General features: G+C 42.0%; 1 protein-coding gene across 1 annotated transcript in view; it reads right to left on the bottom strand.

Moving 5' to 3' along the window:
• astn2 (astrotactin 2) overlaps positions 1-25,096 on the bottom strand; it is a 216,234-nt gene that overhangs the window by 59,971 nt on the left and 131,167 nt on the right. Inside the window, exons 12-13 of the mRNA XM_076163970.1 lie at positions 17,219-17,385; positions 14,756-14,944 (exon numbers count right to left, since the gene is read on the bottom strand). Coding sequence (XP_076020085.1) covers positions 14,756-14,944; positions 17,219-17,385 — 356 coding nt within the window. The remainder of the gene's footprint in view (positions 1-14,755; positions 14,945-17,218; positions 17,386-25,096) is intronic.

Here is a 25,096-nt window from a genome sequence, read left to right as displayed (position 1 = left end):
GTAAGTGTGTGCATATGTGTTAAACATATCTGTTGTTTGTCTTTCGCGCCATTTAGGGAGAAAAACCACATACCAACATTTCCAATCAGCCACTCTGATCAAACTACACCTTAACTACCCTGATATTTCCACTTGAAACATTTCTCCTTTGAAAAATCAGTACATCTATATAAACACGGTCGCCCATTAAGTTAGAATAAACAATTATTCCAAGAAAGAGTCAGAATAAAAAATCATTCCAACTTAATGGGTGACAAATCTATAGTTTTGCAAGCAACTTTTGACAATACCTAGTTCACTTTAACTATAAATCACAATAGCAAACAACAACAACAAAATGCATAATGCATCCACTTTAATGCTGACAGTCTATCCACCACTCATATGTCCATCACTTATGTTTACATTTAATAATCTCACCAACAAAACAAGGTTAACGCACCTAAAAACTGAATTCATGTGTAAAGAATCTTGAAGAGACAAATCGTAAGCTTGTTCTGATGGATCGAAATGGCATTCTCAGAAGTTCACAACCTTATTTTATGACCAATACAAAAGCCCACCCATAAAGTCGGACACTGGATCAAAGCTTGAGGCACAGGTTGGGAGGGTTAGAGGACCGACTCTGCTGACATTTAGAAGCTGCCGTTGTGAACACATGTAAACACTGACAAATAATCCCTCATCCCATGAAGAAATATAGTATTGAATAAACTCTATATGGAATCTGTGGCACCTTGCTTGTCGCGCTATATTCCGATTTTCCACTGTCTCTATTTATGCCTCAGCTGCTGGTTGATCATGTGTAACCCCTTTTTGTTTCGGAATGCCTCATCTGCCATGTCCTCCCTTGTCACGGTAAATTGCCATTTACAAAGTAAATTGCTGTTTGGACGACAGTGCCTGATAAGTTGGTGCTGACTGCCTCAGGCAGGACTAAGTGGCTTGCATTTGTCTGCTTACATTTCCCAATCAAGCCACAGTGACCCACTCGATAATGGCTTGACCTGTCAACCTTCACGCACAGTGGAAAGCTTATGCATTAGAAAATAATTAATTCTATTAATCTAGAGAAAGACAGTCTGTGAAAAGACATTTTGGACATGCAGTAGCTTCAGGCCAAAATTAATTAAATGAACAGAATAATACATTAAAACACAGAAAAACCGCCAGATTGATTCATCCTTCACACATTCCCAGTCTAAGGTGGAGAGTATGTGCTGCATGTATCATCACATTAGTTCTGGCCCAGCAGTGGAACCACACACACGGTCAGCTGACTCTCATAATCAAATATTAAACCCAAAGTAGTCAAGAGTCATTTCAATCAGCCTTTATAAAAGAGCTCCTCACCCTCTCTGTACTGCTGGTTATGCTTTGCTCCAACCTATTCCACACCATACCTTGACTGTGGCAATCAATTCCTCCATCTAAACCCCAAGCTGCTCTACTTTCTTTTTACCATACACACTGATGACATTTCTTGCTGGACACGTTTTGTGCATCTCACTTGTGTTGGTTGGCTTCTGTTTTCTTTCCACCCCTGCAGAGTTTTGCTCTCTGCAATAGCTCAAGCTGCTCCTGCGGTTCATCGGGGAAGCACCCTCAAGAGCAGAGCCCATTTTAACAAATAAAACTGTATTGGCATTTACGAAAAAAGCAGTCGTACATCCTCTGACATGTCTCTCTTTGTGTGTGTGTGTGTGTGTGTGTGTGTGTGTGTGTGTGTGTGCTTCTCTGTGTGGTGACAGAAAGAGAGACAAAGACAAAAACAGTGCTTTCAGTCCTCTCCATTGATTTTCATAGAAGGTGGCATGAATAATGTGGATACAATCCCTCAGTTATGTGAACTCTAAAGTGCAGGAGCAGTACTTTAAAAACACACTCACACACATCACAAAATCAATCCTTTATTATTTTTCATTCTACTCAATGTGGCGCCCCACTTAAGTTTATGAGCCAAACAATTTGTTCCGGTTGAGTAAAGTGTCAAACCCTGGCAACAACAATTGGGTTTATTGTGAATGAAGTGAATGCATGTAGCCTCCAGTCTGTCACATAACCAATTACAGGACTGCATCCCTCTCACATTTTAATTGAAATTACAGAATTACACTGCTGTCCAAATGAGCACGCTGTAACTACAGAATATCCAGATTACTGTTATTATACACTTCTTTGTATGAGGATGAATAATTAAGTATAAGCAGGAGAAAGGCACAGGGCACAGTCCCAATCTTCGCCACTAGAGGCTGCACTTTCCCTGTGCCATGGCAGAGTTAAATGAAATCAATGCTCCTGGGTTCTTTTGTTTTTTTCAGTCCTACTTGAAAGAGAAGGTTTTAATTTTAATTTTCTACAAAAAAATAGTTTATTGATTTAAGATTGACCAGGCAGCAACGGAAATAGAACGGTTCAACAAGAAAAGATCAGTTCCTATCAGCATCTGTGTTAAGTCAATAACTGCTATGCAAATAATTACACGAACCACTGCAAACAGCAACATATGTGTCATTAGAGTGCGAGATGTGCAGCCTAGGGCTGGATTTTAGGGGTGTGCTGGAGGAAGACGAGCTTCACAAATGGGTGTAGGCTCGAGTTCTAGCTTAGGTGGAAAGATCAATCCACTACTGAGGTGTTAGAGACGAAAAGTCAGGAAAGATCAGAGTGACGGCATGGTTTCCACAGAGAAGGGAGCGGGGCAGAGACAGTGAAGTGGAGTGTTGGATGCGGGGCCGAAGGTTGGAGGAGCGCATCGTGATATTGAATTATCGGGGGTCCTGTGCCCTTGGTAACCTTGTAAGCTAACAGGGGAGTTTTTGAAAGCGTCTGTAAGAAGCTACTGGGTGCCATCGAAGGAGCAGATAGGAGGAGGGTATGTCAGACAATTTATGGCAGGGGGGTGTAAAGGTGAGCAGGGCTGCAGCATTGTGGATAAGCTGTAAGAGCCTTAAGAGTAGATGCAGGAAGGCCTGAGAGGATGAGAAGAGCGAGCATGCCTCTGCCTGGCCTGCCCCGACAAAAGACACACTCATCTGAACTACAGAACGATTCACTTTCCAGGTCAAGAACATTTAATGGGAACACTCTGTACTTGACCACGGTGAATCTCTATTTTTTGACATGTTGAACCAGAGTTGTAAGAAAACAGCAAATGCAGAAAATGTGAAAACAGCCTCAGCACAACACTGGAATGTTATGACAGTGTTAAACAAAAGAGACAACAACGATACAAATACTTACTGATTATACAGTATATAGCGGCAATTAGATAGAGGAATCATGCACTGTGGCTATATCAAGGTGTGGCTGTTTTAATAAGGTCATTAATGTGCAAAAACATGGGATAAACATGGAGGCAGATGGACTGAAAACCATTTGATTTTCGATTTCATGTTACCAATATTGGAAATGTTCATAGTACTATTTTTTCCCTGTGGAATTACACATGAATGCCCTTATTGTGACTTACTGAGCTTGACTGGAACATTCTACCATCTTTGGTTGCTGTGCTGTTTTGGATTCAGCCCTAAATAGGATAATTACCCAAATGCCTGAAAAGGAACAGCTCAACAAAAGGAAGCACCACACAAGAAAAAAAGCCTTGTTGGAAATCCTTGTCGCAACCGCACAATACGCATCATTTGTAAGACTAGCCACCCAATGGGAAGGAAACAGCTGCTGTTTTTCAAATTGAAAATTTTCAAATTGAAAAACAGCACTGAAGTGAGAATGGAAGCAAAAATATCTCAACACACCTTTGGGTTTCTGACAGAATGCCATTAGAGCCAAACTATTCATCTATTCTTATTACACGCTCACAATGGCAAGATTAAGAATTTAACTCATTTACATTCATGCCCAAATAAATGCAGCTGAATATCACCACCGGTCATATAGACTCTGAATTAAACATTTAATATGTCTCGTTGCATTATTAAACAAGCGAAACTTTACAACTGACTTTATTCCTGCCATTTCCATACTGTTGTTCTGAAAATGTTCACACACTTGCCCTTGAGATCCATCCACCATCCAATTTGTTGGACTGCGCAATCAAAGATTTATGAGAGCTATGGTATGTAGCTCATCCAATTGCATGTAATACGCTTAATAGCTGTAATATCTGTTATTTGAATAAACGCTCTGTGAGAGTGGGGCTTGTCGGATGAGTCATAACAATGATAAAGCACCCGGCGTCACCCAGGAGTATCGTTCAGCCACACAGCCCACTGTGCACTCTACTTTATCACCTTCATAAAAGAGGGAAACAAGCCCCAGATGAAGAATTAAAAAGTTATTAAAGGACAGCATCAGAATACAGACTAATTCATACTGTATTAAAACAATCACATATGTTTACCTTGAGATTTGGTTACATTCTCTTATTATAGCTACAGCAGCAGCTCGGATGATAAATGAAGGCACTGAGCGAAGGAGATTTGGTGACTTGTCACAGTCAATATTGATTATGCTTGGTAGGTGATGCTTTCAGTGAAACGGTCCCTGATGGAGAATGTGTGTGTGAGTTTGCATGTGTGCACGCAAACTTCAGAGTGCAATACTGACTGATTCATATTGTGAAAAATTCTGCACTGATCCTGACTGTGTGGGCGCCTCCAGATACAGTAAAGCACGTTCCATATACTACTTTATGATTAATCATGAAAGCCCAAGTTTAACTAATGCATTTTCTTATACATAAAACATATTATTGTAATAAGTCAATTGTTATTCTAATTTAAAGAAATGCAGACATGTGACAGTACATCACTCATTGTTTTTGTCACTCACTCCATTTACACACACACACACACACACACACACACACACACACACACACACACACACACACACACGCACAGTCATTTTATTTCCCTGGGTTGTGCCTACAATTGAAATAAAACACGAGTCCGCATTGACAATCTTTGTACCTTGATATCTGTGTTGGGCTGCCTTAGGAAATTGTGGAAATGAACTCTGGCGGCCAGGCACATTACCATAGAGATGGAGCTTAGTAATGCAGAGTGAGAGGGCATCTAGCTGTGGAACTGATTAGAGCCATTGCCTTTCCTACCTCTTATTACTCCTATTGCAGTTTCTCACTTCTCTGTCATACCCATCCGCATGCATGTATCCTCAAACACCTCACAAACACACACACACACACACACGGTTGGGTTTTTTGGAAACATAACGAGTAGGGAAAGCTCCATTCCTGATCCTCTCCTGTCATCTGCCTATGCAAAAACACTCAGCATTTCCTTCCTTCCTGGCGTCTTGTATTTAGACAAACTAAGTTGGTGTCAGCATGTTCACTGGGGTACCAGGGTTGCTGCTTGGGCCCCTTCTCTTCTCAATATACACAACCTTCAAGGCGCAATTGTCTACTCACGTGGTGGCTCCAAGCACCGTTCTTAAGCTCTACTCTACCAGGAAATTGCCTGATGGTGATGCAGATCAAGCCCGGCTGAAACAGTATCTCAATGAAGGAACACTACCTTTGACTTAACCTCTCAAAGACTGCTCATCATTCCAGTTAATCCTACAATATAACCTCAACTCTAACCTTCCAGGAGTTTACCATAAGCCAGCTAACCTTTACTGATGTCATTCCATCTGTCTCTCCATCATGTCATTTGCTCTGCATAGGAGCAGGACGATTATTCCCTGATCTGTTTCTGTAGCCCCAACTAAGGCATTCGTAATCTCACACCTTCTGGCAAGTCTGCCGGTACACACACCAATTCCTCTACACTGGCATCCAGTAGCAGCTCACATCAATGATTCACACGGGGGAAGACAACTCAAACTCTCTCTCTCCAACCCTCACTCGGGTCTATGCTTCTTCTTGAGCACCACACTGCTAATGTGTGCGCCTTGAGCAGCCACCACACTATGGCAATACGTCTTGCAAGTCCATTTTCCTCTCTTGTCCCTTGGTGGTTGAATAATCTCCCCGACTCTATCTGAACTGAAACCCCCCCCTCTCTCTCTCAGGACTAAAGCGTTGTATTGATCTTATTTTCCTGCATTACTACTTCATAATTTCTCCTTTGCCTCTTTGTAATTTATGTTTTTGACCCACCCACCGCTTCTATTCCACACCTGCCTATTTGAGGAGAGGGGAATCTCCCTTTGCCTTTGCCTCTCCCAAGGTTTCACACTTGTTTCCTTACATGTTGGGGCTTTTAGGGAGTTTTTCCTCATCTTCCCACAGAGCTTTGGGCTGGTTCTGGAACGCTTGTGAGCTGTTGTTGTTGTGTGGGCCTATAAAACCCTTTGAGACCTTGTATGTGATATCGAGCTACACAAATAAATTTGACTTGACTTGATTTAAAAGCCCTGCAAAGACCTTCACACCCATTTATTCCCCTAGCCTTGTGGTACTTATAAGCGGTGGAATTAAAACTTATTCCAGTAATGTTCCCCCTTGATGAGCTCTTTAGACTGTATTGTAAGCGCAGATGACAACAAAGCAGACCATAGAACTAAATAGGGTTACCCCCTTTTCAACCTGTACCTGTAGAATGCACGAATACTGTGTAGTGTTGACTGTATGTAAATGTGTGTATTTATGTGGATGTCCATGTTTATGTCCATCCATCTTTAAACGCAACAGGCTGTATCTCTCCAAGGAAAAAGTGAAGGGCCTTTTGTATTTTTTTCTTTTGTGATCGCCAAAGACACACACACACACACACACACACACACAGGTCTTTTGAGAGACTTGTTACTACTTCTCTCGGTCCCATCACCTGCATGTTTGATCTGCTGTAATGGGCTAAGACAGCGCAGCGCTTGTTATTATACAGAGCTATTACAGCGTGAGATGACTGACGTGAAGACATGTTTAAATGCTAGTGTGTTATGTTGCATTTGGCCTATCGGTGTTATGTAAAAGTGTTTTGTAGCCTCATCTTGAAAAGGCAGGCAAATGGAAATTGTATCACAGAAGTGGCAATTAATTGCTACGTAATGCGGCCTTGCAAAGGTAAGTGGGCGAATACTCAACGTAGCCGACTTCATACAGTTTAATGCTAATGAGGGGATGGGTGTATGAATTAACATTTATGAGCAGAAATTTGGAATGGTCAGGATCCCACTCAAACGATGAGAGAGTGATGGAGAGAGAGGGAAGGGTAGAGACGAAGAGTTATTAAGACTCGATAGTAGGCCAGAGGGGAAACAAAATTATGAGTGGATCCGCCCTGCTGTTCATTCCTGCAGCTGTAGTTCATTAATCAGTACTAAAAATTCCCAGTCTCTACTTCAGGGGATTAGCCCAATAATCCATGTATTAGTTCATATACGTTTCCTTTTAGAGAAAGTGGGAGCCATTTTGGACGTCAGGCACAGTTAGTGAGGCCATGTGCAGCAGCTTCATCATGGCTTTGGGTTCATGCTTTGTTCCCCATATTCTCATTTTTCACCATCCAGTCTACTATTGATTTACAGGCGGCAGCATATGCAAGTGATTCTACCAGGGCGGACAATGAGTGCAAAGGAGTCCATCTAGACTCATTAGAGACAAAAATATAATATCCTTCGGCCTTGTCAGTGGCAATATCTAATATTAAAAGAAACATATGTGAAATAAATATTCATCAGTTCATAAGACAAAGGATTCAGAGTGGCAGTGCATAAATATGTACATATTAATTAAATATGCACATACGGATTATACATTCACATGTTTTAAGCATGCGGTCAAATTAGACTTCGCATTCAGAAAATAGCTTTTTATGGGAGTAGACAGAGACCAGTTCAGGTAGATCTTGTTTACAGTCTGTGGGGAACGCCGTCAGTGAGAGACAGGGCAACATTTCTAGTGTGCTGGGCCATGCTTGTGTGCAGAGTGTGGGCTAGAACGCACTCACATTATACTAGGTAAAATCTGTGCAGTCCATATAATAATAGCCTATGACACGGCCTGTTTCTAAGTGGAAAAAGACCAATTTAATCTGTGCCTATAGTGGCTCTTGCACGCTACAGGAAGTCTGCCATCACATTTTTATAGCAATTAATGGAAAAAGCAACAGAGCTCCAACACTTTCTCTCTGCAGTTCCTACCCCGTCTCTCTCTCTTTTTGTTCTCTCCTCTGCTGTCACTCATGGTGTGTGTTTTCTGAACAGTTGCATAAAGTGGGAATGATTGAAAACCATATTCTAACCTACACCCTCCGGTCACAACAGTCGCAGATTTAAGCTCGGGAGAAAACACTACGGAAAAACGCTTTAAATAATAATAACCCTGGCACGTCCGCACACACATACACACCTGGGAGCACGCACAGTATCGATCAAAGCCTTACCACCAAAAATCTAATGATGCTCGGTTTTTGTTGAGTGTCTCGACAACTTGCTGATTTATTCAAGATTCAAGAAGGTTTATTGTCATTCCAAAATATGGGGGTACATAAGAGGGAACGCAACTAAGCACTGAGGTCCCGGTACAGCTATAAAATAGAACACAAGGACCTAGAAAAACTAAAATACAACTGAAATACAATACAGACCTATGTGTTGTTGCCCAGGTGCTCCTGAAATTGTCCCCTCTGATGGTTGACTGCTCTGCTCCCACACAGACCAGCATGTTCAACAAGCCTCACTGCTGCTATCTATTTTTTCTTCTTAGGCATTTTCGCAGTTACTCTCTCACAACCTCATGCTCCCAAACTTTTGCTCAACTTTGCTCTTTTCATTTAGACTTTTCTGTTTCAATTTATTTTCTTCTTCATTTTGCTTTTGAACCCTTATCGCTGCCTCTACCAATTCTCCTCTCCCTCTGTCTCTCTCCCCGCAGTCGTGTGGTGGGCAGTCAGCTATAAGCCTCTCTGACATTAGCTGATATTAGGCAGGTCTATTAGGTCCAGGTCTGCCTTGCCATGTGATTTAGAGAGCAGAGAGTGGCTGCCTCAGCAGTGATTGCAAACACACACGCACGTGTGTCCACAGACTCACACAAGCACACAAACGCACATGGTAACACAAAGGATAATAAATCAGCGCAAATGTGCCTGCATGCGCACACACACACACACACACACACACACACACACACACACACACACACACACACACACACACACACCTTCGGCACCATCTGAAACCACCTCACCTAATGGCTACTAAGTCACAAAGATGGAAGAACATCATCATCATTTCTGACTAAATCCTTCACGTTAAGTTGTCACTGAGAGAATAAGAGCCACATTTTTTCAGCAAATCTTAATAAACAACATTAGTGAAAACATTTCAGAATCATGCCGTTGATGAGCCTCCAAAGAACTGTGCACAAGCAAGGATGCAAGAATGACAAAGCCTCCCCTCCTCCATGCTGCACAGAGCACAGACAGACAAACAGACAACACACCTTACAGGAATGTTAAAGCCTTCATTTTGTCAACACTGTTGTAACTACATTAAACCTCAATGTGTAAATGACAAGTCACACTGCCCCATTTTCACACATACAGTACCAATCAGACAGACACACTAGCTTAGGTGTGCACACAGACACACAGGTATCTGTAATCAATGGTGGTGTCTAAACCCATTAAAGATGCGCTGAAGAAGAAAGTGTTTTATTAAACGCTGTGCGTCAGTGACATTTCCCAAAGTTCTTATTTTGTGCTACCTTGAAACGTTATCTGAGTCATAGCTGCAAACCAAACAGAACTGTACATCCTTTATCATTGTACATTGGTCTCAAAACAAATCTTCCCACCTACCTACGCACATACACCTACAAACTAAACACTTCTACAGAACTACAATGTAAACATATTCAGTGTTAGAAACTGAAAAAGCAGCTAAAAAGTCAAACGGCTTATTTAAGGAAGAGAATTAAGACGCTTCTCATCAACCTTGAGCAGCAGCTTTAACCCTCACCTGAATAGACTTCTGTACTGTGTCATGGTTGCTCATTATGTAGGGAGAAACTGCCTTACAATGTTTGTTGACTCAACTTCACACCGAGTGTGCACCCAGGAGATAAATACTGAAAATTATAGAGGAACATGGAAATGTGGTTATGTTTATGCCTGTGAGCCTTGTGGGCTGCCAGAACAACAAATTACTCATGTTCTAGCGCTGTCTTAGTTTGAGAGGTGAGCAGCGATGAGGACTTCATACGCCTGTGTGTGTTTGTTTGTGTGTGTGTGTGTGTGTGTGTGTGCCTATCAAAGGGACTGTCTCTTTTCTTCCTTACATTACTCTCTTTGTCTTAGAATTTACTTTGTGTAAAAACCGTGACACCAGAGTGACATCGGTGTCGCGGAACCGCACCAGACGGCTGAAGCTCCTTTATCTTCTGCCTTCCCTAAATAAACGGATGCTGCTCAAACTTCTGACAGTCTTTCATTTGCTGTGCCATAGAGGTGAATCGACGCCTCTCTGACATCAGCGTGAAAGAGAATGGAACCTTATATGCTGCACAAAGGTTGGATTAACTGCAGGGCTGTTGGATGTGGCATTGCATTACATTGTACAGGTGCAGCGGTGTGTGTGTGCGTGTGCGTGTGTGTTTGCCTTCACTGACCATGGCTGAATGCTGATTGAGTGTCTGCTATTTTTGAAAAGATCCATCTCAATATACACCCCTATAGCTCTTGTGGTGTATGTGTGTGAGTGTATGTGTGATAGGTGGAATGATTCATCAGACAAGGTCAGAAATACATTCTTCAGGGCTGATAGAAGGCGATCATCACTGCCCCAGCAACCTTCACACATCCACATCTACTCCTCTCTACCTTGACATTGTGTGTGTGTGTGTGTGTGCATGTGTGTGTACGCATGGTTGTAGTACACGCCCATGAATGGCAGGATGTAATTACCAAGGACAATGGACGGAACTGCACATGGACGAAGAATAACGGATGGAAATAGTACTGTTGCTAGGAAGTAAACAAATGTATTACATTATTTGTATGTACTTGCCTACAATGACGTCAATGCAGTGGAAAATCAGAAAAGGTTTTGGCATAAACAAACAAGTAAAATGGAAGATATGCTACCTGGCTGCTAATTATGTTTTCATATCTTTATATTTCAAATCATCATGCTTTGTGTTGCAAAGATAGTGTAATGGAATCGTTCTCAAGCGTAACATTCACATTACCCCGTGTAGGCCGGGTGCACGCTCGCATGAAATTGTATTATTCTGTAATTTCATAACAATAATTTGCCCTTAAAAAAAAAGAAAACATAAAAACACCACATTCCCCCGGTGCGCTCTAAAGCCAGGCTGTGCCGAGGGGAGGCCAATCTGAAAATAAACGCCTGCAATCCAGTCATAAATGAAAGGCGATATTTAATATTAAATCGCTACCTGTGCTGCTGTGAGTGAAGTAATATAAGTCGTTCTATCGTCTAGTGTTTCACTGAGAGACACGGATGCAAGAGAGCGAGGAGGCAGAGGTGTGGAGGTGGGAGAGAGAGAGAGAGGAGGAAAGAGAGAGGGCGATGTAAGACGTCGCATCTACTGTATGTATATGTCAAAGATAGTAGAGAGAGAATAATAATTGTGGCATTGCTTTGTTAAACACATTTTCCTGGCTGCGGAGAAGTATTTGAGTCAGACTGTCAAGTTGTTGTTATTCTCCTCCTGGCGAAAGAGTGGAGAGGCAGAACAAGTACATTTGATGGGAATGATGTGAAGATGTTTAATTAAGACGCAAGGGAGTCACGTTTTATATTTTCCACGTGCTTGGTTTGTGTGGAGAGACTTAGAGGGGTGAAGAGCTCGGGACAAATGTCAATACAAGCGTCTGATAAACAGCAGAAACATTCATACAAATTTGTTCAGGAAGCACAGATGGATGCTCAGCGGTGACTCATACAAAAGATCAACTAGGTCAACTTTGCATCTGAGCAATGCTGATTTAGTCAAGACAAATGCAATTATAAATATCGAACATCTGAATATTTTAGAATGCCAAAGAGAGTAGAATCGAGACTAGTCGTTCTGTTGGGATTACAGGGAGTCATGAACCAACTGAAGCCTTTTCTATTCTTTAATCTGTATCTTATCAATGGAACATCTTCTTCATAATGCTTCATAGATTGGCTACAAGTTCTAAGTTGTCGCAAATGTCTTATATGGTAGTGGGCAATTCCAGGTTGGACAGACGGAGGACATCTTACAAGAAAAATGTACTTTCGCTTTCATTCTTTCCCGTCTTGAACATGGAATACCTTGAGAAACGTCTGATTTGAAGATTACGGGAGGAGGAAGACCATCCACAGCCATGTAAGCTGGGCGCAAACACAAGAGAGGCTAATCAAAGATATGTCTGTTGATAACAGGTGATAGTGAGAACAGCCGGAGCTGCGACATGTCCCCAAATCAATATCTTTGATTACGTCCTTTCCAGAAATGTGGGTCTGCATGTACTTCCTTCCTTCCTTTCTTCCTTTATCCTATGAGAGTACAGAGAGTTCCCGGGCGTTTGAATAGTTTCCACCATTTGCGTGTGTGTGACATCACCTGAGCTGAGGCGTGAGTGCAGATGCTCTAGTCGGCCATCGTGATTTGATGGCAGATGATCCGCTTTGCTCTCCACCACTTGAGGCTGGTTGGCACTGGACCATCTCATTTCCCTCCTTTCAAAATGAGCTGAAATTATGCTTTTTTGTTGTTGTTGTTCTAAATTACGCCATGTTTGATGTTGACCTAGATCAGTGGTTATCAGTACCTGGAGAGGCCCCCTGGTGGAATGACAGACAACTGCCATCTGAAATCAAAGTGAAGTCAATCTTTCTAAGGAAATGCACAAATAAATGTGATAGAATAATTAGCCTGACTCATCTCATCCCACTCTCTCACACGTTCCAAACTACCAGCAGCTCTGACTTCACACACTCAGCTGTTAAGCTTGAGGACCAAAGTGTGATTTGTAAGTGAAGAAACATATTATTCCCTGTATATGCTCACATGTGCTACATTACTTTAATCATGTTCACAGCCTTTTTGTAGACATATGAAAGCGTGAATGTGTGCAGATATGCAAACTTCAGGCTACACAACTCGTTCTTTATAGTTGGTGAGGTGGAACTCAGTTGTTTTGGGTTACTTAGGTGGCAGTTTGAGAACCACTGACCTGGATGGTAGATAACAACCAGTTCAACTCTTTTTTTTCTTCAGTAAACACTGGATTTAGGGTCAATTTACCACATCCCTGTTAAACAATGCAACACCTAACGTACCTAGATAAACAAATGCACACTGCATAAGCACAAGTATACACAACAACTCTGGAGACCTTTGTTTTTGCGATATCAGGCTGTTAGATTTATGGGCTTTCCACATTCCATCCACATTCTGATTGACTGAAACAAGCTTGAGGCCTGAGTGCTCTCGTCAAGACAAATGTGTGGCAGCTGTGCTTATGCAAAAATCAGACATCCTACTTCAGAAACTCCTGTATTCCCTGCTGTAGAACCTCCCCCCTCTTCTGATCTACACGATTCACACAAACGCTCAATTTGACTTTCAAAGCAGCGAAATTTGCCAATAGGCGAGATAGAAAAGACTAAAGCAGCTTTAACATTACAGCTTGAGCGTGACCTTACTTCCCCCATTTGAAGTTTCCTTTAAATAAAACATGTATATGTCTCTGTATAAGAGTGATGGTGTTACATAATATATATAAGAATACATTTGTTTATGGCCTTTTGTAATATAAACAAGTGAAAACTAACAATATAGTATTTGATTATATCCAATGAGCTTCATCATAAACACAGAATGACTCCCGTTATGTCTGAAATGATTGTGTGAAATAAACTCTCATGCTCGTTATTTGTTTCCATGCATGTGTCTAGTCGGCCATGAGGCTCTGCAGAAACCCTGATTCAGGTCAATGTGAGCCCGGGAGGTCAGACCCTGAGGACGGGCTGCAGACAGACCATCATCTCACTGTGTTCAGTACTGGCACAATTACTGGCACCCGTAGGACAGAACAGATGAAAAGCATTTTAATGGCATGCCCCTAAAAAAATCAGTCTAGATGGGCTGTGTGTGTGTATGGGGGAGAGAGAGAGAGAGAGAGAGAGAGAGAGAGAGAGAGAGAGAGAGAGAGAGAGAGAGAGAGAGAGAGAGAGAGAGAGAGAGAGAGAGAGAGAGAGAGAGAGGACATCAAATAAAAAGAGAAACAGGAGGAGACGCAGGTAGATTATGTTGTTTTGCACAAACAGATCCCCGTCATCTCTTTCATCACATGACCAATTCACAAGAATCAGCATGTCGTTGTATTATCAGCCTAAGCCAGGTTTTTACTGCTGAGAGAACACAATCCTACAACAAACACTGTTTCTCTCTCATCTCCTTACACACACACACATTCACGCACACCTGTTAACACAAAGATGCAGCACCCTAATGGAAAACCCAACTGTTGATCAGAGCTGCACTGCAGACGTCAGAAAAGCCTTTGTGTCTTAAACCCAAAAGTAATGAAAAAATAATAATGACTGCTTGTGTGTCGTTGTGCTCTTCTTCATGTGTGTGTGTGTGTGTGTGTGTGTGTACACATCATTATGATCACTCATTGTGTTGGCATGTGCCTGCAGGTTTTGTAATAGACATGGGTTAATAATTGATGCAATCATACTGTAACAACAGGTTCTATTACCATTATCAGACAAAACAAGGGTTTGCATGCTTCCTTACATGTGTATGTGCACAGAAACATACTGAAGACTTGTGTGCATTTATGTAAAGTGTATATAAATGTACTTGTACACTAGTTACCGGAAGGTCATTTGGAATATCTGTCCCAAGTTGACTTGCTGGGTTTTGTTGTTGTATCCATGCAGCATCTCACCAAACAGGGTGTCATTGAAGTGGACATCCTGCCTCGGGCATTTTGGTCCCTCACAGTTGTCTGACTGCAGGAGGCAGGAACGCCCATCCGCTGCCAGTTTGTACTCCTGCACACACCTGAGCAGGAGGTGAGAGATGTCAAACGTCACGTGGAACACAGAATGCCTGCATGCTGGTTTACACTCTAGGTGAAAGAAGACGTGTGTGTGTGTGTGTGTGTGTGTGTGTGTGTGTGTGTGTGTGTTTGTGTATAGCGACTGGCAAATTGTGAACTGTATGATGAGTAGTGGCGAAAATGTTACAGGAGAGAAGGCTGATGATACAGCAAAATGCAAAAGCCACCCTATGTTATTTGGAGGAGTTACAGAGCATGAATCAATGCAAAGATGCTTTAAACTTAGTGACTTTGTTTTCTATATGTTCTGTCAAATTAGTTTTTTTTATTATGTAATAGGAACTCAACCCAAGGGCATTTTTTGTACATTTGCACAATCCAGATCTGCAGAATGTCACACACATTCTAAACTGATTCCAAATTCTCCAAAATATCTCCCTATATCAAAATAAAACTAGATGATTGTGCAACATTGTGCATTTTCTGAAAGCTCCAGCAGCTTCTCACCACAGCGCCTGGATCAGATACCAGTCGTCTCTTTCTCTGTTCATTAACACGATTTGTCAAAACACTTTTCCACCGACTATACTGTGAGCAAAGCCTATTTAGACACAGTTAAGACACAGTTAAGAGAAAACCCAGAAAGCATCTTACCAGCAGTCACATTAGTCTTCATATCTCTATTTACATTTTGAAAAGGCGCAAAATAATACACATTTCATGATCAAAACTGCTGCAATGTGTGTCTGCTTAATTGCTTGCTCTTTGTGCAAAGAATTGTATTTCAAAGGGAAAGAGGGTTGTTTTGCAACGTATATCGGGCCTCCACAATAAAATACATGTGAAGCCTCTAATTTAGGGCCGTGCTCTGAATGGTTGAGCTCTGTGTCTGGCTGCAGCTGAATTATTCAGCGTGTAGTATTTCCTTTTTTTCCTCACACTTCCAATTAATAATAGGAACCTCCATGTGGTGAATGTGAGAAAAAAAACATCAAATTGAGTGCTTTCTATTTTTAACATTTTAAAATTCTGCGCTACACTTTGATCTGGGATTCCAAACACGCCGGAAGTCGTTTTAGAATCCAGACGTTGCTTCTGTAAAGTGGTCGACATTTGTCTAAAAGTTTCTGAGAGCGTAGTCAAAAAACAAGTTTGTGACAAAGATTAGTGTGAAAGCAAACAACCATGGAGTGACAGGTGAAATAAAAGTTGTCTGGTTGAATGATTTATTGTTTCTGTTGTGAAAAATAGCAGGTGGAAAACTTCACTGTTGGCAAAAAAACAGTCTCAATCCAATTAGAAGCTGGTGGCGGTGGTGTAATGTGTGTGAGAATGTTTTCTTCCCGCTCATTACAAGCCTTTTGTAATGACTCAGAATAGCGTCTGGTAACACGGGTGACCGGCAGCATCACCTCACGGCCAGCACATTTTCAAAACAAAAGCCTTGGGAGATTAATAAAGAATGGGAAATTACTCCAAAAACTTTCTTGGTTCATAAATACGACACCTCCAGGCACCTGTGTGGGAGGACATTCGCAGAATCAATCTAGAGCAGAATGTGTGGGAATTATGTCACATCTAGGTCTTTAACCCTAATCTCTGAATTTCTTTCAGAGATTAATAAAGAAATATTGCTTAGATATGGCAATAACAACAACCCATGAAATACATTTTAATATAATTATGTGTATGACATTAGGTGCCACTTCTTATATGGAGGATTGCAATATTGGCTGGCTCGAAAAATCCTATCTAACAGTATCATCTACTTCATTTCAGCCGTAGTGAACAAAGTAAAGTTGTAATATGAGATTTAAAGGTGAACACAATCCATTCATATGATGCTTATGATTCATTTCGTTAAAATACTAAATAGACTTAAGAAGTTTAAATGAATTTGATACCCTTTGTTTGTTAACTTTAGCACATCTCGACTTTTTAAAGCATTGTGGTGTCATTGCTCAGCGGAGTATATGCATCATTGCCTTATTGCTTCTATTGTGTTTAATCACATCAAAGCTTAAATTTGTGATGTGATTGTGTTGTGATTTTATTATTTTAAACTAAAAACATTCTGTATGTGGGCAGGGTTTTATTGTGCGTAACTTCATATGATTATGTGATGAATTTTCCATATCTATATCTCCATCCATTCAGGCGAGCGTCATGTTGCCTGAGGAAGGGCTGCCCGTATTCATCATCGCTCAACCCATTGTAATGTAGAAGCTTTCTTTGCCCAGTTTGTGTGTTCTTTTTCCAATATTAGTTATTCTCACCCGCAAAACATGAGCACATTACTGGAACTGGGGTCATCTTCAAGGGGCACCAGCTGCTGAAGACACAGCTGTTCACAGCCTCCATTGAAGCCATCGGTGCAGTCAATGCCCCTGGAGTAGTCATAGCAACCTGAGCCATCCTTCATTGGCCTCAGCCCCTCAGGACACTGCGGGAAAAAGAAAGACGAAGAGACACGGGAGGGGAAAGGAAGAAACGGCAGGTGGTGGGAGAGGAGACGTGGAGGAGGGAGGACGAGGAGGAAGGCATAGATTAGAGGGAGAGAAAAGGGAGCGAGACACAGAGGTCAGCGTGTGCATTTTAATCAGGGTCAGGCGGCTCTGAGGAAGGAGAGATAGCGGGAGGAAAATGAGGAGACAGCGGATGAGGGCAGTGGGATTTGAAGAAACAGGAGAAGGATTCAAAGAAAGAACAGGCATGCCAATCACAGGACCAGCCTATAAATAAGTCTCAACTAGCAATGTTTAAAGCATACAATTTCTCATATACTGTATATATCAGCATATTCTAGAGGATGTTGGGCCGGGAAGGAAGGACACTACGCCATGTTCACATAGTTACAGTATGTATCAGGTTTTAGTCACAATGTTGTTTTCAATCCGCTCTCTGTCATCACACCCAGAGATGCGACTGCTGTGTTATCTGAGCTCCTGCTATTTAACATCACACACCGGGCACTGCACTGGAAGACTTTTATTGTGCAGGAGCAACAGGAGGTGTCTGGGGATTTTGTTGACAATTGCAAACCTACGCTTCAAACTTCTCCACACTTCAATCTTGCTTCTCCCACCGCAGCGAAGCCAGGCGCTCAACAGCTCTAATTGATGTGCATTTACGGTAATTTAACTGAATTCCCAACAATTCACCCGCGTAAACAACAAGTTGTACTGCTGCATTCAATGCTTCTGTATCGCACTATAACTTTCCGAGGCCATATGGAAAAGTGCCATTAGTTCCTGCCCGAGCGTAAACATCACTCGGCGTCATAATTGTCCAGTTATGCCAATTTACCACTCTGAGACAAGAGGCCCGAGTCTGAAAGAAGTGTCTCTAAAAGTTGCTTAGGAGGCATAATAATAGCTCATTTCACAGTTTGTTGTCAGGGGAAACAACACATCACTTTGTGTGACAGAAGCTCATGGTTTTTAATTTGATTCCTTCCCTTGCGAGAGCTTCTTCACAAGTTCAAAACTTAACAGCGCAGTGACAGGCGTGTTATGTATCCGGCTAGAAACGCAGCACTTATTCACTATTCAATTGAATGCTATTATATATACGGGTGCAAAATGTATACTTTGGTTAGTCCGGCCGGCGCAATGAGAAATCCACATCTTGTCCTGATGTCTGTTGGGACTTGAACTCGACAATCAATTCACCCTCTCAGACAGCAACCACATGCTGAAATGTGTTGGCTTTAGGAGCGAACCAAACGTTTTTCTCTGAGGGCTGCAAAGTTTTGCTAGCATGATGTGACACTCCTAGTGGATTGCAATGCGTGCGGCATCCGTGCTTATAATTTTTGCAATCGACCTTCAGTATGGGGCCTGCTGATAAAGTGTCCAGCAGGAGGCATGTTTGAACATTTGCGAGGTGGAAGTGGATTGTCAGCCTATTTTTACTTACATTCGGGTGCATTGTGGATGTCTGCTGTAACGTTTGGTCTTTGTTATTTGGAGATCTGTACAAGTCTTTTATCTGCTCATTGCACTTTCCTATTGAGAACCTGTACTTGTTCTTCGCTCTGTGGGAGACGCAGCCTGCAGAGCGACCAGCGAGGTTTTGATAATCCTTTGGGTATTATTTGCTCAGACCCGGTAAAAGCCAAACTGTGTATTTTTTTGAAAAGCTTTTGACAGGGAAAAAAATATGAAAGAATATGTGATGTTATTGTGACATCAAAAGCAAATAGTTTCCCTTGGTCATTGTTAAACCGATTGTGTCTACAGAGCTACAGCACTGTGAATACACACACAAAACTAAAACAGATGGAGATCAGGCTCCAATATCAGACTTTTGCAAATGTAAGTATTCAAGCTGAGACGCAGATGTGGGGAGGAACTGTCACACAGGACTCTGCAGCTGGCTGAAAGCACTCTGGGTCAGCCATTAGCTCAGCACTGAAACTACTTGTTCTTTCCGCTCGGACGATTCCCCAAAAGCCGACCGGATTGCAGTCAGACTTCTGTGCAGTGAGAACAGACATAAAAACTGTATTGTAGAAGATGAAATGACGTAAATTCAATTGTGTTATTGGCAGAAGCAGTGTTGACAAAACTGTTAATGTTATGTAAAAAGACTGAGTAATAACAAACAAACTAACACAATTAAAGATTATTGATTGTGTAAACAGTGTAATTACTTGGTGTTAATCTGATTAAATCATGAAATATAAAGCTAATAAAGGAACATTAGATAGTACTGTTACATATTGTCTTTGTGTATGTGTGTGTATCTAGAAAAGATGATCGATTTCCACAATCTCATCTCTTCCCTGGCAGCACTTCCTGTTCGCTCCTGTATCTGCAGCTGTTTGTTGCCATTTCTTTCCAACATTTTCCGCCGGGAAACAACTGAGATGATTTCCTGTCCCCCTCCCCCCCCCCCCAACATGGTGACACAGTTCCTGATGAATTACCATGAAATTAATTATGACATTTAATCTACAACTTATACTAAAGCCACTGATCTGAGTTGCTTCATTCTTTAACTTCAGGTTAAGACTTGGCTCACAGTCACTTGGTACCTTGTAGAGCACCGCCAGCTTTGCCCAGCGTGTAAACCCCAGTTTGTCTTAATTAAACCCGGATAAGCAATAAACTCTCTACTTCTTTGGATTAAAGCACTGAAATCCGGGCCACTGCCTATCTTCTATTTAATACTATCCTTCAAAATAAGAGAAAAAGTCATTACCATGGAATCACCGATGGGAATAACAAGTAGATTCAAACAAATTATAACAGTATCAAAGATGCTTGGAGAGTATTAATGGACTGGATTGTAAACGTACATCTGATCTTTTCATCTTTGCAGACTCTCTGTTAAAAGCCCTGACATGAAAGCACCCGGGCTTACACTATGTACATGTTCTCTGTGGGGGATCTCAAATGGGAATATAATGACGCCATTAAGTAGAAGAGTGATGATGCTTCACTCTTGAGTATACTTACATCTTCTAGAAATGGATGCCAGTAGTAAATGGTTGGGGGAGGGCAGGTGGAGAATTAAGAAGCCAAGGTAAACAAGTTTGAAGAAGTAAGCGAATGCGGAGTAGTTGGAGTATGTGTGGGTTAACTACAAGGACACACACAGTAAATCTCGCGTCTCTGCTTATATAACCGCACATAAATCAGCCCTACAAATTAAAGTTCAAACAACGGCAGTAAGAGCTATTAGTTTTCCTAATTATCCATTAGAATCATGAGCTTTAATCAGGAACTGGGCCTAATCTATTGAACTCTTGTCTCTTAATGATCTCATCATCTTACTTTTAGGCAAACACACATCTCAGCAAAAAAGGTGAGCTAAGGAGAAGAATGTGTGTGTGTGTGTGTGTGTGTGTATGACCTTTGATGTAAGCAAACTCAAACACTTGACTATACTCAGCAAATACGGACAATGAAAAAAGAAGACGAGATTCCTTGATGGAGAGATATGCTGAGACTTTCATAAGCTGGCACGCCGGCGTCATATGAGAAACTGTCTTCCAAGCGGCACGGCGCTTAATCATGCTGACATGTGGGCAGGGAGGGGAGAGAATGAAGTACTCGGCGAGCGTATTGGCAGGCTGGCTGGCTTACGGGTGGCAGAGATGCATGCCCTGCAGCTCCACCGCTCCTTAAAAGATTTTATGAATTAAGCACAAGAGTTATTTGTTTGCTAAGAACAAAAATATTGCGCGGGTAAACTTGAGTAGTCAAGTGTGAACGCCATGGCGTGTCTGTATTTCAGACAGGCGGCGTCAGATCAAACAGCTGTTTGGTACACGCCACTTCCTGTCTTGTATCTTGAAGTGGTTGTGGTTTGGAAGTGACACAGCTGATCAGGGACAGACGCGGGGGTGTGTCCCATACCTGACATGAGAGTATGTCCTTCCGAAAATACATGTCTGCATCGATTTGGTTTCCCCTTGCGCTCTCATTGGCTGTAGCTCCTCATAGGTTCACATATCTCTCTCTCCCTCCCTCCCTCTGTCTTTTTCTCTCTCTATCAGGTCGCTCCTTGGCTGGTTTGCACACAGCGATTGTCACACGCAGGGGCAGGCAAATATTTATCAAACATTTCCCTCTGAGCTGATCTGAGCCTTCGTCTGCAGTATCCCGCCCAAAAAAGCTGTCGGCGATCAGGAAATTCTCTGCATAATGATATTTTGGATGTCTGCTCAGCTAATCAAACAGAGCCCGTTCTCCATTCTACCCCGCAGTGGGTGACCCTGCTCAACATCCACTTCAATGCACCCGCGCCGACAAAACAGACGACTGTTCAATCGCCACAGACGGCTTTGTCCACCAGCTCCAAACTCTGCAAAAACCTCCCGCTGATGCGTCTTCTTCTTCTCCTGCTCTTCCTCCTCACGATGAGAACAAATGAGATGAGCGGTTCCAGATGAGGTGTTTTATTACCGCTTCTTTCATTGTCTCACCCCGAGTTAAGTTTACCAGGCAGAGATTGACGCCTCAGTTGAGAAACTCCTGAATCTGACAGCGTGCAATAAGCAGCAGAGAACATAACAGCTAAGCAATAGAAATATTCCCTGCCCCCGCTGATATTTCAGTCTTGTCACAAAGGACAACTGATAATATCTGTATTCTATGTCCAATACCAGTCCCCACTTTCATCCAAACCATTAGAAAGCAGAGGAAATTGAAATAGGAATCTTTTCCTTGGTATCTTACCTGTTACAAGGCCGTCAGCTGGGAATACAACCTAAGTGATTTCATACTCTTCCTCAGTCTGTTTAATGTTTTGCTAAGCTTGTAACTGAGCCGGATAAAACTGATTCAGCGTTTACAATTACAGTATAATCTCATCAAAAATACATAAAATTGTAGCCCCACTGTGGGTGGGCGTGGCTGTTAAAAGCAACAGATTACATCACAATTATGGCTTGAGACACACACGCTCGTATTTCTCTCAAATGCTTCAGATAATAAAGCTATGGGATATGTTTTAATAGCGGTATTTGAATGTGTTGTATATGTCTAGTGTTTTCTTTTATTGTGGTGAATCACATACAGAGCTTCATTTCCATCTTGGGCTGCAGCAGTGTGTGAAGTGTACAAACAGTAGTCTCACACTTGATCCCGTGTTTAACCACTAGTGTCAGTGGCATTGACTGGATGACGGAATTATGACAAAGTGTTTGCCCAGAACCATAAGGAGCTGAAATTCAATGGTAATGAGGTAAGCCGAGCTGTGCTGTGCAGCGGAGCAGGGGATCGCCGCGATGCCCCTCTCCTTGTGAACGCCAGGCTGCGGGAAGAGATGGATACAGCACACAGTCGGGGGATTTGGGGGATGAAGGCTTGAGGGTTTGAAGAAAAATTTCGCTAGCTGCCATTTTTCCTCCCCCATGACTCTTTATGCAGATCAGACACAACCCAGCAGAAATCTGGCTCCACACTGACAACTCATCATTTAATTCTTGACTTTTAGAGTGCGCCACACATTCTAATAAACTGGAGCATATTGGGACAGAAGCGCCTTGAAATGAGACAGGAATAAACAATATCCGTCTTCTCTAAAGTCTTAAACACTATTGGAGTTTGACAGGCCAAAATTAAAGTTCTGGGTGGTGCTTGGAGCTAACAATACATCCTTGCCAACCTCGCATCCAAACAGCTTTGCCAGCGAAGTCCCAAAAGGAACGTCAAGTGATGAAAGATATGCCACTAATATCCCACCATCTGCTCAGGCTCGGAGTCCTTCCATTAGCCAGACAAGATACTGTATCTGGATAAAACAATGTGCCATAAATGAAAACATGCCAGGCCTAAAAGCAGAGAAAACACACCGTGCTGCCGTTGTCACACATTTACCAAGGAACCCCCTGGGGAGAAGCAAAACCTCGTCCACATACTGTTCGGGTGACTCTCAACGCAAGTTCAACCGGAGTTTGAGCATTTATGCCGCAAAATTAGCTAGAAACTAAATATGTAACGGAAGACAAAATACATTTTCAGTTGATGAATTAAACCTTTTTCCTAATGTCACAGCACAAAGCTTAAATAAATCTGCCTAATGTAGAGCTACACACATTACTGGGTTTTGACAGCGTAAAGCACGTCGCTGCTGCATTCTATTTACGCTAACGAGTCAACACAGCAAACAGCCTGCTTTAATGTTTTTGTATTTTATTCATCTGTTCTCCGCGCGGGAATTCAATTAATCCAGCATTTTGCTCCACAGTCGGAACAAAACCTCACGTTCGTCCACTGTCAGTATCTGCCGTCGTAACCTTTCAGTGATGAGTTTCTTTCTCTTATGTGCAACGTAAAGGCCGATACGCAGTTAATAAGAAGATAAGGAGGCTCCCGGTAGCTATAAAGTCTGGAATTGAAATCTGACCTGAATTTCCATTTAATCCTCTAATTTATACCCCCGTCTATCCCTTATAAAACAGATTTATTCATAACTTTAGAAGACCCTTTTCATGCATGTACAAGTTTAATTTATTTCTTGATGAATACTGAAAACATTTCTATTGTCCCTTCACCTTTTCCCATTGAACAAATATAAACTATCTGACACGATACGACACAAATTTGAACTATATGTGACTCGATGACCCGAGCAGCGACAAAAGAAGGCGTCGGCCCTCGAAGCGTTCGCAGTCAAACGGCTCTGGCCACAGCCGAGCAGTCATCAAACACGAGAATAAACCGCCGCCGCCGCTTATCACCTCTGGCTCAGCCGTGCCAGTGAGGGAAGAAGACATGCGAAAGCGGAATGAACAATGGCTTCCCAAAAAAAGCTCTGGGATTTATTTTTTGCAAATTCATTTCAACTGTCTGAAGTGGCGCAGACAGCCTTGAGGGACAGACCGGGATAATGGATTTGGAGTCTTGTGCCGAGCGTGTCACCGCTCTGTGTTAGCACCCACTCCTGATGTGGGGGCGTTAAAATAACATCACCAATGCTGAAACGGTGAAGAGAAGAAAAGTAACGAGGCCGTGCCCGTGAACCTCTCAATGAATCTGTGATAAGTAGAAGGTGATGTCAGTGTCTTTGTTTGGGTATCAATCAGACACACACAAAGGCAGAGTCATCACTTTGAAAACCATTTATTCATATATCACACTCTCTGAGAGTACCAGATAAAGATATTTCCAAATTGTGTATTTATTTGAGAGAAAATGAGAATTCTCTCTTCTTGTTTGCTTTTCCTGCTTTACAGATTAGAAACGTGGCAGTTCTTTGATATTGTTTTGTCTGCATGCAAGAGATCAGCTGCAGACTAAAAATAGAGTGTTGCGTGTGTGTGCTCGTACTATTTGTAAGGATGTGCGTGCGTGTGTGTGTTTTATTGAAATTGTCTTCCATGGCCTGACACTGGGCTGACTATTAATTTAAAATAACAAAAACAAACTCACTTGTGTTTACCCATTATGTCTCTATTGTCCATACAAATCGTTTTAGTTAAATCTATATCCTTACTGTACTATAGTTACAGCTATGATGTGCAGCTATATAAGGTCAAGTCAGGTCTCCAAGTCAGCACAACGCAACCAAACATTATAACAGGACATGGAGTGGATTCTGACTTGTTTGGGAGTTGAGATTTGTCTTCTGTTGACTTGGTAGTTAGAGTGATTTGATTTCCATTCCAGCCTTTACAGTCAGAGGAGGCTGCAGCACTTTAC

The sequence above is a fragment of the Genypterus blacodes genome, unplaced genomic scaffold (genome assembly GCF_046128005.1).
Source record: "Genypterus blacodes isolate CSIRO-AG114 ecotype Tasmania unplaced genomic scaffold, CSIRO-AGI_Gbla_v1 ptg000133l_1, whole genome shotgun sequence".
In the NCBI taxonomy this organism is placed as follows: Eukaryota; Metazoa; Chordata; class Actinopteri; order Ophidiiformes; family Ophidiidae; genus Genypterus; species Genypterus blacodes.
The sequence above is the reverse complement of the archived record's forward strand: the minus strand, read 5'-3'. Positions and strand labels throughout refer to the sequence as shown.